This window comes from Lytechinus variegatus, chromosome 18 (genome assembly GCF_018143015.1).
Source record: "Lytechinus variegatus isolate NC3 chromosome 18, Lvar_3.0, whole genome shotgun sequence".
Taxonomy (NCBI): domain Eukaryota; kingdom Metazoa; phylum Echinodermata; class Echinoidea; order Temnopleuroida; family Toxopneustidae; genus Lytechinus; species Lytechinus variegatus.
Window position 1 is genome coordinate 21184138 of NC_054757.1, and position 17088 is coordinate 21201225.

Consider the following 17088-nt stretch of genomic DNA (forward strand, 5'->3'; position numbering starts at 1 on the left):
TGTTCAGGGAGGAATGAAACTTCGTTTCACATGACAATGACGAGAAAATCAAAATATTTCATATTTCAAACAATAAAAAACAAAAGAAATAGTGAGTGAGTGACATCATCGACTCTCTCATTTGGATGTAACTGGCTCGTTCATATAACTATTTTGCTAAAAATAAGCGAAACTTTGAAATGTCATAACTTTCTTATTTTACATCCGATTTTGATGAAATTTTCAGTGGTATGCTTGTTGATTTTTTCTCTTTTTATTCAAATCAAGTTTTTGTTGGGGTGGACTTGTCCTTTAACATAGGTAACTCTATCTGCATGCATGTACTTAAATTTGCACCCCAATGACAGGGCCTTAGGAACGATATTTTGATATTGGTGCTGATGGGCCGGGGTCCGTGGGCCAGTTTTTGTTCATAGGGTTGTCTTCTTTAACAATCACAAGAAATTTAATGCTTTCGAATGACGGATCCTTTGAGAGCAATGACTTTTTTTTTGTGGGGGGGGGTCGTTTTTTGTGTTTGTTTTTTACTTGTCAACCTAATTTCCAGGGGTGCTGCTATCTATGGTAAGGTAAATAACATACGCAACACCCCCTGAAAATATTGGGGTGCTTCGATCAGCATCTATTCCATTGCAAGTTGCAGGGGCATGCATGAATGTCGCCTTTTGATCTGCATAACCAAATGATCAGCAACCTAATTAAGTCACACTTGGTGAGGTATTTAACCTTAGATGTGAATGTCGATCACGGCTTTTTCAAGAAGCCTTTATTTGGGGAGATAAATTTTTTCCTAACTTACACAGATATGACCCCAATATGATTCAATATTATTGCTACGTGGACTATACGCGCCAAACTCGCAGCCTGGAGTGGCCGATGTATACAGCATTTCAAGAAAAAACAATTCCCTCTCTGGCCCCAAATATAAACTGACTTTAATAAGGGACGGGACTTTAAGTGACCACGCAAGCGCATCCATGTGTTCGTCAGAAATTTATTCATGACAATAGCCGTCTTTGTTGTGTACAAATCCATGAATTAGAGCTCTGCGGAATATATCAATTTCAATCACCCTTTGGAGTAAGTATTGTATATGGGCGCGTTTGCGTTCTGCTCTGCCGTATACCGTACTCAAAACTGTCTGCTTGTCTGATGGGTTATGTTTATATACAAGTCAATCACCTAATCCAAGTGCTGTACAAGTAGCAGAAAATGGCGGGCAACGAGGACCTACACATTGTTTTCAATTTCTTTGAGAAGATTCCTAATCCTCCTGAGCAAGCTTCCTATGAAGATGGCATGAAGCATATTTACGAATATGTGAGGAGACAGCCGAGTTTCGTCCTAGGTCAGGTCCACAAGAACCTAGACCAAGCGAACGGTGAGTGCTCTCGTCAGATAATACTGTCTTTTCTAAGCGCACTATTTTCCTTTATGACTATAACTGAATCCATAATTATGCTAAACGTTAACGATACTTCTGTCGCTTATTCATAGAGTTAAATACGTACTAAATACGTTTAGGTTTATATAACTCTATGCATGTATTATTTTCTTGTGCGTCTGTTCCGCGTGCGCATGACTGATGTGGGGTAAATATTATAATCCCCGGTGTATAATCAGTTTGTAGGACTCGGCCATTAAAGTATTATGGTATCAAGGTTCCTTTAACATATTACCTGATACCTGGGGGCCGTCTTACAAAGAGTTGCTAAAATAAGAAGAATTGTTCAAATAAGCCACAGCTATGTAAAGCCAGCAGCGTCAACGTCTATTATGCATTCAAAATATTTTCTAACTACGATGTATATTCATGCATTTATTGTTTACTTGAAAATTCAGCGTGCTTCTCTTTGTTTATAAAGGACATTGTTCAATTTAGTGTAGATAATTATGACAACGATAGATTTCCATATAGAATTGAGGTTGATCGGATAAATCGTAGCTCATTGTAAGACCCTGGGGCCTGTTTCATAAAACTTGTTACTGAAATCAATCTATTTGATTGGCTGATATAGTAAACTTTTTATAGAAATATTGTGCTTTTGCTGATGTTATTTAATGGGTCCTTGATACTCAATCTCTTCAAACATCCATGCATACTATATTTAACGGTTTATTCCTTAATTATCTCTGTGGATATTTCCAAGTTTGCCCTATGTTAACATCAAGAAGTGTATTCGTGGAGTTATTCGACTTGTTTATTTTGATAGATGGCCTAAAACCAGCCTATGTCATGTTTGTAATACATGAAGTGTCATTATCTGAACATAATTAATTAGCGGTACCTGCAATTAAAACGGAAACACTATATAGGTTTAGTCGAGGGTTAGAAGCTCATAAGCGGGCTTATAAGGGTAAGTAACTTATATATTATATAGGGTACTACTCGGTGTGTTTATCCGGGAGGTGGGGGACTACGAAATGGACGCCATGCTCTTATTTTAAAGCACGTGAAAGAGTCGTTTTCACGATCTAACAAAATAAGTATCGAAATTCTTCGATTTTCAACAGCTTGAATTGTCTAAAAATGGGGGGGGGGGGTGGAGACATATGGGGCATCCCCCACCATGCAGTTGGACCAGTTGCCCCCCCCCAAAAAAAAAATGGAAATGGAGAATTTGTATATCTCCGCCTTGCCCTCAAAATGTCTCTTTGTCCTCCACTTGCACCCTCCCCTATTATAAAGAACGGCGCCACCACTATATTTCACCCTATCATGAATATATTGAGACATTATTCAATTCCATTCGATTCATTTGGCAAAATAAAACAATGAAGAAGTTACAAAGTAAACAAATACATATGAATGAGCCAGGACCTCTGAAAAGCAACCTGTGCTTATATTTGAGGCCCTGAATTATAATTAAGAAATACAATAAAGTACAAAAAATATTAAATTATTAAGGGTGGGAATATATGATTTAGGGTCCATTTTAAAAGTCCATGTACGAATATGATGTCCAACTTAAAGACATGTCCCCCCCCCTCTAAATTCATATTTTTAATCATAATATTAACACTGCAATTTTTTTTCATAATACTGGAATGTACTCGAAGATGGTGACACAATATAGAGTGCTCGACTCATGAACGGCCGGGGAGGTCGTTGGTTCGTTCCCCTACTGGCCGATGTGTATAGCCACACCGAAGACTTTAAAAGAGACATAGGCCTACTGTCATTTTTCTTAGTGCTCAATAGGAGGAGGATAATAATATAAACATACTATCATTATAATTATAATAATCCGCTTTTATATAACGCATAATACATCGGAACGATGCCTCTAAGCGCCTTACAGATACATTATTACCCCGGTCATCGGATCCTGGCATGCCCGCATACATAATAACCCCCACCCCCTTGGTAATTAAACGTTTTGACTAATGACGTCTCATAACACAACTCCAAAAAGCAACTGGCCTTTGAATTAGCTTCAAGATCACCTTCAAATTGATTCTAGGTTTGTACAAGTACGTGAACTATGTCGGTTTCAGCAACGGAGACTTCCACGCCTTTCAAGGAGGACCACCCCCGGCAGACTGGATCAAGGTCGGCACTGAAGGTCTAGGAGGTAGAGAGCTGCGAGTTTGTTACCCAGGTATGGGGATTTCCCCCCCCCCCCCCTCTTTACCCCCTTCCCCTGCTCCAATTTTTTTTCTCTCTCGCTACGTTCCCCATCCCCCTCTCAGAGTTACCCCCTCTCCACCCCCCCCCAAAAAAAAAAATATATATTTATGATAATAATGAGAATGATAATGACAATGATAATGATAATAACATGATGATGTTAATAATAATAAAAATGAAAATAAAAATGATAATATTGATAATACTACTACTAATAATAATAATCATGATGATGATGACGACGATGATGGTGATGTGATGATGATGATGATGATGATGATGATGATAATAATAATTTAAAAAATGAAAATGAAATATTTTTTTTATAAAGTACATCTAGTGACCTGTTGTAATATTATTTTCAATTATATTATAATATCTATGCATGTAATATTCATTCTCTTGACTTGGGAGGGAATGCATATTCTTTGACATAGTCCGGTACACATCACCACATCTTTGCGGATAGGTAATGTTACTAACATTCTCATGATTTAATTTGTTGATAATCAAATGTATATTGATTAGGACTTGTAATAAGTACTCAATTTTTATTTTGTTCTATTATGGGTATCTGTTCGATGAGATGTAAAGAATCAGCATGTTCACTTTTAAACAATGCAGGTGGTTACGCGGAATTAGCGACTTCGGCTGAACAGCCAATGTGTACGACCCGGGCTAAAGATGAACAAAATTCTTACTATCTTCTCGTCAATTTCAAGGTGGGTCTATTTGTAACTGTCAGGCCGGACCAGGATTGGCCTATAGGGAGCCGGGAAACTATTCCAATTTCTCCGATCGTTTGCGCAAAGAGCTAAAAAGCCAGGTTGGGTGGGGGTAGACCGTAGACATTACGACTATGTATAAAGTTAAGTAGGCATACTTTTAATCTTTATTTTTTTACAAATAAGACAGGGTATTTCATTCGGCCTAAATAAGCGCGAAGCGCGAGTTTTTTAAATAATTCAAAGCGCTTTTATTTAAGTATGAATACGACACAAAATCCAGTAAACAATAATGCAAGTGCGAAGCGCGATCTAGAATATTAGTCAAATATACTGACCAACGGGCTTACAACAGGCTATTCGTAGACATTGATAAACATGATGCGTATATCGACTTGAAAATCATTTTAAGCGCCATGTAATTATCTTGAATATGATATCCATCTCATTAAATAAGCAAGTTAATAATTATTATTTCTTTTATTTTTGTTTCCGTATTACCAGAAATTTACCGTTGTATTATTCTGATAGGATTCTGACATCGATGAGGCAAGTTACAGCGCTTTTGAGGCGGACTGGAAGACAAAGACCGGAGCGGATATCATCCGTGACGCATTCCCTGCCGCCATCGTTGGCGGCGACGTCGGCTTTTACAAGAGACGTCGACCCGGAATCACTCCGTTCATCTATGTTCTCCGCTATGAAATACTTCCGGGGGCATCCCGGGAGTCTGTTCTCCAGTTCCTGCCCACCCTTCGGGAGAAACTAACTGCGGGAGGGGTCCCGTTCAGCAACGTTGGTGCCTACAGTATCTGTTACATCTGCGACCCAGTCAAAGCCTGATTAGAAATCAATAAATCCCGACACCCTCATAGATTTTTAACTAGCCTCTTAGTTTATTCAAATATTAACTTATTGGTAAATACCAAATGTTGGTTAAAAAGAAATTCCATGCAAAGTGAATGGGGATATTTTTTAAACAACAGTTGGTCGGTTCATGTTTTAACCAACTTTGGGCATTGGTTAACCAAATTTCTGAAAGAGCTTGGCCTTTATCTTCAACAATCATCATACGAATTTGAGATTGTTGGTACTTATCTGATCTTCTACCTTGTAGCAAATATTTGATATTTCAGTACTTTTTAAAATGTTGTTTGTTGTTGTAATAATTTTTGTAGCAATCAATTTTGTAATGTGTTCCAGATGAATCAAAGGCCATAACCCTGGGACCCTCATTTTGTGATTAAACCTTTTTTTTTTTTTTTTTTTGCTTTTCAAATTCACATCAGCACCCCCAGTGGAAAAAAACGTTCATAGGGCCTGTCAAGCGCCCTGGGAACCCTAATATTTTTTAAGGATTCAATTTAAGAAAAAAAGAATTTAAGGAAAGAAAATGGAAAATGAGAACAAGTACTAATGAGAAGAAACCGTATACAGCAATGGAACTAGCAGCCACTCGGAGAGCCCTTTAAAAGTTGCTTCATTTATCCCAGGGATATCCATGACCAAAACACCTCTTTTAATCTGGTCATTGCTGCTGTAAAAATATGAAAATTTCATTTTTTTGTATCATTGTAAAGGAAAAGAATCATTTTGTCGTGTTTGACTTTATTCAAAAAATTTGTGATTTAGGTGAAACTTTTGATCTAAAACATGCCACAAAACATATTTCACTTGAGGTTAAAGTGGTTAAACTCTTTGAGAAAGAAAGTCTCACAATTCAAGAGATTTTGTAGGAAGGTGAATTCACCACGACAAGGTTAGAATAAATCTTGCTTTTTGCTCATTAGCATAGGGCTCTGGAGTCTGGTTACAGATAAAACAATATCCAGACTTTTCGCATTTTCAACGGAGACACTCTCTACAACACACCAATCCCTTTTAAAATGCAAACCAAATCACGATGGAGAGCTGAGAGGCTTTTGCCGAAAGTTGGCGGACCTGAACAGCATCGGAATCTCTTGACTCTGGACAACGACATATTTGCAATTGTATGATCTGCTGTCCGAGTCCACCTGACTTTCGACAAAAGCCTCTCATCTCTCCACTGTGAGTTTAATTGCATTTTCAAAGGAATCTGTGCGTTGTAGAGAGTTTCCCCGTAGTAAATGCGAAAACTACTTATTTTTCATGACACGGACACCTTAATGTCGTTATCCCCCCCCCTTCTCCTCTTCCCCTCCCTATACCTTGGAGTCGCTATCCTGTTCTGCTTAAGTAATGTAACTAATGTACTTTGTTCTAAAAAAACGAGTAACCTGGACTTATTCTCAATGTATACTCCATTTAGATTGATACTGTGAATAAAGGTGATAGTCATGTATGTATCGTATAGTAAAAAAAATGGCATAGCTTGTGCTTTGCTCACTCTTAAATCAACGTTCCTATTGTATTGTTATAAACCTTAACGATGAATATACTTTTTTTCGCGGAAAAGATTGTCAGCAATACTTTTTTATGATCTCATGATTATTCATATAGCCTACTTGAAAAGGCTGAAAATTAGTAAATCATAGACATTATTCATGTTTTGACAGAATACATATCCGAATGTATAAATAGATTCATTTTGAAAATACTCTAACTCCCCCCCCCCCGCCCCCAAAAACCCAAACAAACAAGCAAACGAAAAACTAAAATAAATAGAATAGATTCTGTTAAAAACACACACACTAGTAGGATTCTGGTGGACATGGCAAGAATACATGAAGGTCTATAATAATCAAAGGGATACTCCAGGCTGAAAATAATGTGATTTGAACAGATACAGAAAAATGATACAAAACACTGTATACTCTGATCAGAATTGAACAAAGAATAACAAAGTTATGGCATTTTAAAGATATTGCATTATTCCGCCGAAACAGTTTTAGGCATGCCTTCATGAATATTCAATGACAAACTGATGATGTCATATCCCCACTTGTACTTTTGCATGTTATTATATGAAATTTGGTTTATTCAAAAATTTCCTCCAAGAACTAAAAGAAAAATAGATTGGCATCTGATTTAGTGCACTGGGTATTCATTGTTGTAACTCAAAAGGGAGATATATCATTCACACGTGTATGAAAAAAATGCAATGATTGTAAAGTGGGGGTGTAGGATTATCAGCCTACCTACATGAATATTCATGACGACGTGTATTATGACCGTTTTCTTAATATATTCATAAACTTTAAAATTCAATAACTTCGCTATTTGTGATCAGATTATGATGGAATTTTTAGCATTTTGCTCTGTGAATATTACTCTATTTATTTAGATTTCAATCCGGAGTACCCCTTTAAAGTGATTGGTTAACATTGGTTTGACTTTAAAAAAAATCTTAGCTAGAAGGTCACACTTGTCACCTGTGTCTGTGATATGTTACAAAAATGAAGCCCAGAAAAAATTGCGTTCGAAAATAATTATTCAGTGCTTCAAAAATTGAAATATAAAGTGACCGGAAACACCATCTTAATTTCATCCCATACACTTATGTGTACTATTTAGGTGTCTATAAGATGCCAATTTACAAAATCGGGGTTTGCCTTGTAGTTTTAGCTTTTCATTCTCAATAATGGTTGTTTTCAGGGTTTATTAGTTATGAACTTGTACACATGTTTCATTTTGGTTTGAGATTTTTTTAAATCAGCTGCTCACAAAGTTAAACAATAGGCCTACCTTTAAGTGCCCAATCTCGTAAGGTATATACAGATACGGTGTGGATCGTTATTATTATTATTATTTGAGATAAATTTGTAGATTTTTTGTCTTCTCATTCTCTGTCGCAAAATATATAGAAATTATAAGGATATGAGCAGGGGCGTAACAGGGGTCGATCGCCAGGGGGGGGGGGCAAGAGCTAACAATTTTCCGGACATATCATGGCATGAACAGGCAATGGCGTAATGAGGCAAACATTTTGAGGGAGTCATATATGAGTTGCGAGCGAGCAAAAATTTCGACATGTTTATTACAAAAATTCATTTTTTTTATATAGATTTTGACCTTACATTCAGAAAATAATATCCTATTTCACCCTTCTCTCTTTTTGTCTGGACGCCACTGTGAGCATGATTTTTTATGATTGAGCGCGAGCATTAGGACGAGGCTCTATGCTTCGCTCTAAAAAAAAAAGAAAAGAAAGAGGAGGCACATCTTTCTTCCTGTTCCTTATTTTCAATCCTTGGCAGCCCGGTCGCTATCTTAATATTGTCGCTTTTCTTCGTTTTCCAATTTTTTCATTTCCCGCTGTTGTTTGCCTTTCTGTCATCTTTTAATTTATTTCTTTTTCTTACTAACCATGCTAATGTATCAGTATTTTGGGATGATTTGTTCTTTCTCACTTGTTCTTCACCTTTCCTTCATTTACCCGTTTTCCTTCCGTTTTTCCTTTAATTGTCTTCGTTTTGTTTTCACTTTCCCCTTCCTCCGCTTTCATTTTCTTCCTTTCCCTTTCTTTTTTCTCCCTTTTCTCTTTTCCGTTTTTTTTTTTAATTTTCACGATGAGATCTGCGGGGGGGGGGGGGCAGCTTGCCCCTGCCCCCCCCCCGCCTGTTACGCCACTGGACATGAGTAAACATTGGAATGACATCATAAGCTCAAGACAAATAGAATGCGAAGATATTCCTTGTTGGAGCACGTAGACCTTCATACTCAAATCTCAATAGATTCTTTATCGAAGAGGCACTTCAAAGCTGTACGCACAAGTCGCAGAAAATGGCGGGCAACGAGGACCTACACACTCTTTTCAATTTCTTTGAGAAGGTTGCTAAACCTCTCAAGCAAGCTTCATATGAAGATGGCATGAAGTATATTTTCGAACATGTGAAGAAACTACCGAGTTTCGTCCTAGGTCAGCTCCACAAGAACCTCGACCAATCGAACGGTGAGTGCTCCCGTCAGACGGACATATAGTCCGTTGAAACCGATACAAATTATAACACTTCTAATATACTGCTGTTTCTAAGCGCACATTTTTATGATATATATGCTAAGCGGATGATAAGCAGAATCGGAATATTGAAGATACTCATGATACTAGTTGTTTTTGCACGTGTGTTTACGGTGTCTGCGCATGGAGGTCCCCACTCCGAAGTATCATCAGTTCGAAGGCATAATCATAAAAATATCCTATATAATAATGATAATGGAATGATGGATATAGGCCTTTTAGAAAACCCCAATGATCGTTGCCACGTGCTATTATTATAGGTTTCATGGAATTACCTTTAATGAAACAATCAGAAATACAACCATTTACATCGTTGTGTATTTTTACTTTTCAAATTCAATTCATTTCCGATAGAATAAACTAACATATACGTGTATGTATTAAAGTGTATGATATAATGTCTTTTCAATCTTTACGTACATGTATCAAAGTAGAATGCTTGGAATCGTAACTGAAATAAAATTATGTCTTTGTCTCTTAAGGTATTTTTTTTTATTTTGCCATGGAAATACGGGGAAATTATTATTTTTTATGCCTATTTGGTACATAAATATGATTACATTATAGCTCATGATCAGAAACTGAACCTGAGTAAAATCAAGGAACTATAATGATGAATATAGTTCGGGCCACAAGATGGCTGACTGCATATGGGTCCATATGGACCTGGGAAGCGGGGTGCACCCCCAGATATTGTGAAAGATGTGTAAAAATTTGAAAATATAACCAAAATGCCCTTCATTTTGTAGTGAAACTCTGTCTTGGGGGGAACTTTAAAATATCTCGGGCCCAATTTGTCCTCAGTTTTGTATTGAAAACGTTCCCATATGCAGGGGCCTTGTATGGGTTGTATGATGGTTAATGTAATAAAAACACAATTTTATTTAGCTACTAGTATATGGTATCTATTCCTTTGACATGTTACCTCATTTTTGCCTCGTACTTAGCGATGTGCACATGAAAGAAAAAAATATAATAAAGGCTAAAATATAGGCCTATGAGGGGAAAATGGTTTAAGCGGAGTGTCTGAGACTTGTGGCCCCTTGTGGCCTGTTTCATGAAACTTAAATTTACAAAATCAATTACAGAACAGTTCAAAGCTACTGAAATCCTTCTATTTGATTGGCTGATGCGAATTTGGTAGTGTTATGAAATGGTACACTGACACTCTCTTCAAACATTCGTGCAGGGGCGGATCCAGGATTTTCCAATGGGGGTGCACAATTTCTGATGAATCTGACAAGCAAAAAAGGGCCTCACTTTCAAAGCGGGGGGGGGGGGGCACACTGGGATTAAAAACGGTATAATTACATAACAGATTTTGATTATGGCTCTCTGGGGAGGGTACCGTCGGGCCGGCTGTACCCACCCCCCTGAATCCACAGTGCATTAATGTATACCTTATCGAACGTATTGATACATTATCTTGACTGTGTGTATTTGCAGGTTTGTATTATGTTTAACATCAAGAAGGGGGTTCGTAGATTTATCTGTTGGTTTAGTTGATAGATGGAGCTAAAAAAACAGCCTTTGACACACTTGATACTGCACTAAGCGTCATTACAATTAAAAATTGATTAGTGGTACTTGCAATTAATTGAAACGGAAAACACTTGGTTTTGTCGAGGGTTATAAGCCCATACGCCTCATATAGAAACTGTTCCTATATAGGTATTTAGGTACTACTAGATAGGTTCATTCTGAGGGGGTGGGTTGCACTTCAAGGTGGACGCCATTCTGGCATATGATGTAGGATTTGTATAGCGCAATTGAGGAATTACTTATTCTTGCCGGTAACCATTTACATCACCAGTGCAGCACAAATGAATTTCGTGCTGAAAGTAAAAACACCTTGGCTCGGAACCCACGTCCTTCAGATTGAAAGACGAGAGTCATTACCACTAGACCACGACGCCCCCGTATAAGAGCACATGCATGAAAACTTTCCTTTCACGACCTTAAACATGCGGGGCTAACGAAGTGGGCATCCAAATTCTCCAAAGGCCGACTTTCAATAACTTGAATCGTATAAAGATGCGGTTGGGGTAGGACCTGGGGCATTTCTCCCCTATGCAGTTATAACAGTTGCCCCCCCCCCCCAAGAAAATTTGGAAAAAATAAAGATATATCCGTCTTACCCTAAAACAAAACATTTCTTTCTCCTTACACTTCCCCCCCCCTACCCCCCCCCCCACACACACACACAACATCCTGGTGCAGCCACTATTTATTTCGCCTATGAATATGCAAGGAATTCAGGGTGGGACAACATCATACAATTCTTGTTTAGGATACTCTGAGATGTTTATGCTTATTTAGGGTCCATTTTAAAGTCTATGTACGAGTAGGCCTATACGTGCCCAACTTGGCACCCCCCCTCTCTCTCTCTCTCTCCCTCTCTCCCCGGTTCATGCCTTTCCTTTCAATTGGTGCTGTTGTATTCATCATTATCATTACACTGACATGTGATCGCATACGGTGGTACAGTGGTATAGAGCGCATGCCTCATGAACGGAAGGTCGTTGGTTCGATCCCCAACCTATACTTATAGTCACACCGGAGACTTTGAAAACGAGACCTTCTGTCTTCTAATATGTCCATTTATATACTATGTACATATACTGAGCTTAATACTGGGTTATCATTATATTCCCCCGCAATTTCGGCTTAAGCGTCAAGGAATAAATCCTATACTGGGTAGAGTGCAGCAAAATGTGGGTGAATTTCTTGCTGAAGGAAAACACGCCATGGCCGGGATAGGAACCTAAACGTCCCTCTAACCGAAAGATGAAAGTCGTAACCACTACACTTCTATGAAAAAATGAAGTGCTAATTTAGCACTCTGTCCTTGTATCGTGACTGCACTTTGAGTGCGGATTTTCTAGTTCAAATTTGAATGACTAAATCAGCACTCAAAGTGCAGTCACTATACAAGGACATTAGATGCTGCAGCTAAATCAGCACTTAATATTTTAGAGAGTAGACCACGACATCCCCACTATATAAACGTTCGATTATCATTATGAGATAGTGTACACAGTAAAACGCTGTTTAAGATTTTATACAACGCTGTTTAATATGAAGCTTACTATTTGTTTAACCGTATTAACAATCATGTTTAATTTATTGAAAATTAAACTTTGTTACTGAAGATTTAAACAGTTGTTTAAACTGTTTAAACAATTACTGTAAGGTTCATATAGTAAACAGCGTTGAACATTTTTTTTTTTTTTACTGTGTAGGGCACGCCGATATGCTATTTATACTTATAAGGGCTATAAAAATTCATTGTCAAGGAAAAAATCACCGGAAATATAAATCCTTGTCCATACATCCCGGTGTGAAGTTGATTGTTATGAAATTAGACAATGGGTCAAGGAAAGCAAGCAAGCAATTAATAATAAAGGCGGGGTCGTTGTACAGAAAATGGATCCGTTTTGTTTTGACTAGCAAATTTTTAGACAAGAAAAAGGTCACAGGAAGGGGACCTATCTTTATAAGGTGTAAAATTATTCTCAATTTTATGAGAAAATAAATTACACCTTGTAGAACCCATGATGGTCTGAATAAGGTGGAGCTTATCGCATTCTATTATGCCCCCCCTTCCCCATTCCCACCACACATAGTTCAGTGATCACCACCCCGGTAATTAAACCTTTTTGGCCAAAAATGACGTCTCATAAACATGACCATACTCTCTTTACTCTGATACACTGTCAAATTTTTGAGGAGGCAAATGTACTCGCTATACCTTCATGATCAACCGATTTTGTTGACGAGAATCAAGATTTTGGCAGAGTGATTACCCCCCCCCCCCCGCCCCCTCCCTCCAAAAACAATCCAATTTGGGCTTATACACAGTTGTGAAATGAGCAAAAATAAGCAAAAATGTATTTAAAAAATGAAGGGGCCAGATATGGCGAATCGAGTAAAAAAAATCTTTTAAAAATCCGAGCTTGCGGAGTGAGCGAGCTAAAAATTTGACCTTTATCGTACAAAAATATGATATTTGTATATGATTTAACAAAATATTCTGAAAGCATTTCATCCCATCCATTTTTTTTTTTTTTTTACTTTCCTCCCTTTTTTCTCAGTCGTGAAACTTTTGAGGGCCATGACCCCCCTCCATCATTCTGTACGTCAGTGCTTGTGCATTAGTCTTATCACCTTAATCATATTCATTCATTGATTCTAGGTTTGTACAAGTACGTGAACTATGTCGGTTTCAGCAACGGAGACTTCCATGTGTTTCAAGGAGGGCGACCCCCAGCAGACTTTATCAAGGTCAGCACAGAAGGTCTCGGAGGACCTGAGCTACGAGTTTGTTACCCAGGTATTGGAGATCTCCCCCCTCCTCACCCTCCTCATACCCCCCCCCTCATCCTAATCTCTGTCCCCTCTATACCTCTCAGAGTCACTACCGCCACCCCCCCCCCCAAAAAAAAAGAATAATGGAAAAGAAATAAATTAGATATATAGATAGATAGATAGATAGCTTGATTGATAGATAGATTGTATAGGTTGTATTTAGTTTATGACTACTAATAACTTATCAGCACGTTCACATTGAAAATGATTACAGGTGGTTACGCGGAATTAGCGACTTCAGCTGGACAGCCAATGTGTACGACCCGGGCTAAAGATGAACAAAATTCTTACTATCTTCTAGTCACTTATAAGGTGGGTTTTTGTCAGTTTTCATGGGGGATCCAGCATTGGCCTATAGGGAGCCGGAAAACTATTCAAATTTCTCCGATCGTTTGCGCAAAGAGCTAAAAAGCTAGGAGGGCAGGAAAACTAGCCCCTATCCCCGGTCGGCGGGCTGCTCGAAGAACTCAAAACCGGATTAAAGGGAGTTAGGGATTGACACCATATGGTTGAATAATAAACACTTTAAGCATTATTTTTGCAAAGTTGAGTAAGTATTTCATTTATAAATAAATTCAGCGCGAAGCGTTAGCTGTAAACTTTATCAGTTAAAGAACTTTCATGGCAATTAAGCATGATAATGATACGTAATGCGTGCGCGAAGCGCAAAACTTAAGTGAACTGTTCTGGCCATTCACCACTGGATTTCTTAAAGACTATATTTGTAAAAAGCTGTAACTTAACTTACAATGCAAGCTGATCTTTTTCTGTTAGTGTTGATAATTTGGATTTAAGATTTGTATATCTTCGGTAGGTTTTTGCAATCACGATCAGCATGTTTATATTACCCAGCTTTTACTAAAGGAGTGCGAAGTAATCTTGAGCAATATATACTTTTTGTATGATTGACTTGAACTTGAAACGAGACAGCGCTGTGAAGGCCCTTATCATCCCTAATCATCTAGAATATAATGTGTCTCATTAAACAGGCAATTAATTGATACTTATTGTTTATTCATGTTTCTGTTTCGTTAAGTCATAATCTATAAGTTACCTTCATTTTTTTCTGATAGGATTCTGACATCGATGAGGCAAGTTACAGCGCTTTTGAGGCGGACTGGAAGACAAAGACAGGAGCTAATATCATTCGTGACACATTCCCTGCCGGCATCGTTGGCGGCGACGTCGGCTTCTACAAGCGACGTCGACCCGGACACACTCCGCTCAACTATGTTCTCCGCTATGAAATACTTCCGGGGGCATCCCGGGAGTCTGTTCTGCAGCTCCTGCCCACCCTTCGGGAGAAACTAACTGCGGGAGGGGTCCCGTTCAGCAACGTTGGTGCCTACAGTATCTGTTACATCTGCGACCCAGTCAAAACCTGAAATAAAATGAACCTCTCACTTTAACACTGTTTTAACCAGCCTCTAAGTTGATTTTAAAAAAATAATATTAACCTATTGGTAAATACCAAACGTTGGTTAAAAAGAAATCCAATGCAAAGTGATTGAGGATATATTTTACCAACAGTTGGTCGGTTCATGTTTTAACCAACTTTTGGCATTGGTTAACCAAATTTCTGAAAGTGTTTGGCCTTTATCTTCAACAATCATCATGTGAATTTGAGATTGTTGGTTCTTATTTGATTTTTCATAATCATCTTGTAAAACAAAATATATTTGATATTTCAATACTTTATGAATGTTTTTATTGGTATAATAAATATTGTAGCAATTTTTTTCCCAGATGAGTCAAGCGCCAAGAGGGGTGGGGCATGGTCACGGTCAACCCAGATGATTTTTGAAGTATTCAATTTCAGAAAAACATTTTTAGAGGAAAGAAAAGGGAAAATTATTTTCAAAACACTATTGATAAGAAACCATAGGTTAGTGGATCTAAGTACAACTTATAGTATATCATGACACAGACACCTTAATGTCATCACCCCCCCCCCCCACAGATATATTCTGGAGTCGCTATCATGTTCTGGGACAATCCCCAGTATGTTTGTGCGCATTCCTATCTGCGCATATTTTTCGCCATGCGCGTGACGTCACAATAAAGAAAAGGTGAGTAATCAGCTACAGCTATCAGCTGATTTATGTTTCCATTCATGGGCATTCTAAAAAGCAAATACTGTGTTTTTTTTATGAAGCTTTCAGCTGAAAATAATATTTTGTAAACGCCTCTACCTCTTCAAATACTTTACTCAGCTGTATAACGAACATGACCTCGAGTTTGATAAAATGGAATAGTGTTGTAAAATTTTCCTTTATGTAGATAAAGCTTTTAGCGAGTTTTATGTGTTTTTAAAAACACATTTGCTCCAATAAAAGTTCTGATAATTTGAAAATAAGCGCATGAACCCAAAATTTTTAATTTAGTTGGATTTTGACTGAGTTATAGTTTAACGTTGTGATCTCGTGGGGTGTAGAAATGCAAAAAAAAAAATTTTCGAGACCTTTCAAATGGGTGAAATTCAATGCTCGATATCAAAAGATCAAGCACATGAACCCATGTCAAGTTTTGCATATTTTGAATATTTAAGTACAAAATTTTGTGAAAATGACAAAATAAAAAACGAGTAACCTGGACTTCTTGACTTATTTTTAATGTACTTCCATTTGAATGGATACTAAATAAATGTGATAATTATATTACAAAACTTGAATAACTTATTCACATGTTTAGGTAGATTCCTTTTGAAAATGCTATTACCCACCCCCCCAAAAAAAAAAAGTACCGGTAAGTATACGATCAGAGAGGTATTTAACTGACATGATTGATCTATATTTAAAATGAATATTATATATGAAAAATGAATTATAAAGCACACACTTTATTCTGGTCGACATGGCTGGAATAATACAGGTCTTATATTATTAATAGAATGCATTGTTATTTAGAATAGCTATAGGCCTATAATTATTAAGTGCCCTATTTGGTAAAACCTGTGGAGATTTGTATTCAATCGTTTTTAGAAAAAAGAAATTGTAGATGCTTTTTTCCCCTCCCATTCTGTCGCAAAATATATAGAAATTCTAAGGAAAATAAGTAAACATTGGAATGACTCACAACATCAAGACAAATAGAATGCGTAGATATTTTTGTGGGAGCACGTAGACCTTCATACTGACTCAAATTTCAATAGATTCCTAATCGAAGGGGCACTTTAAATAACTTTTTGGGTGGTTCAGGATATGGAGGCTTCGTTACTGAATGAACAAACATCTCTATAAAACTTGGATTGCTCGTTTTTAAATAAAAGTATATTTAATAGATCTTCGGTGAATGAAACATACAATTCACAGAAAATGAGTGCTTTGTTTGCTATTTGCTTTAATTAAAAAGTGGTAAAACTGCTAAAATCGAATTATTGTAGTATGCATTGACGTCGGGGTGTGCACTGCACTAACAGTGATTCA

At 37.5% G+C, this 17088-nt stretch overlaps 2 protein-coding genes across 2 annotated transcripts; both read left to right on the forward strand.

Annotated features, from left to right (window-relative positions):
* The first annotated feature begins 928 nt into the window (after window positions 1-928).
* LOC121431880 lies at window positions 929-6687 on the forward strand. The gene is made up of 4 exons (XM_041629656.1): window positions 929-1381; window positions 3465-3602; window positions 4256-4353; window positions 4888-6687. The coding sequence occupies exons 1-4, from the start codon at window positions 1213-1215 to the stop codon at window positions 5197-5199; spliced, it is 717 nt and encodes a 238-aa protein (XP_041485590.1). The 5' UTR covers window positions 929-1212; the 3' UTR covers window positions 5200-6687.
* A 2196-nt stretch (window positions 6688-8883) lies between these two features.
* Window positions 8884-15493, forward strand: LOC121431881. Its single transcript, XM_041629657.1, has 4 exons — window positions 8884-9229; window positions 13491-13628; window positions 13878-13975; window positions 14737-15493. The coding sequence occupies exons 1-4, from the start codon at window positions 9061-9063 to the stop codon at window positions 15046-15048; spliced, it is 717 nt and encodes a 238-aa protein (XP_041485591.1). The 5' UTR covers window positions 8884-9060; the 3' UTR covers window positions 15049-15493.
* The last annotated feature ends 1595 nt before the right edge of the window (window positions 15494-17088 follow it).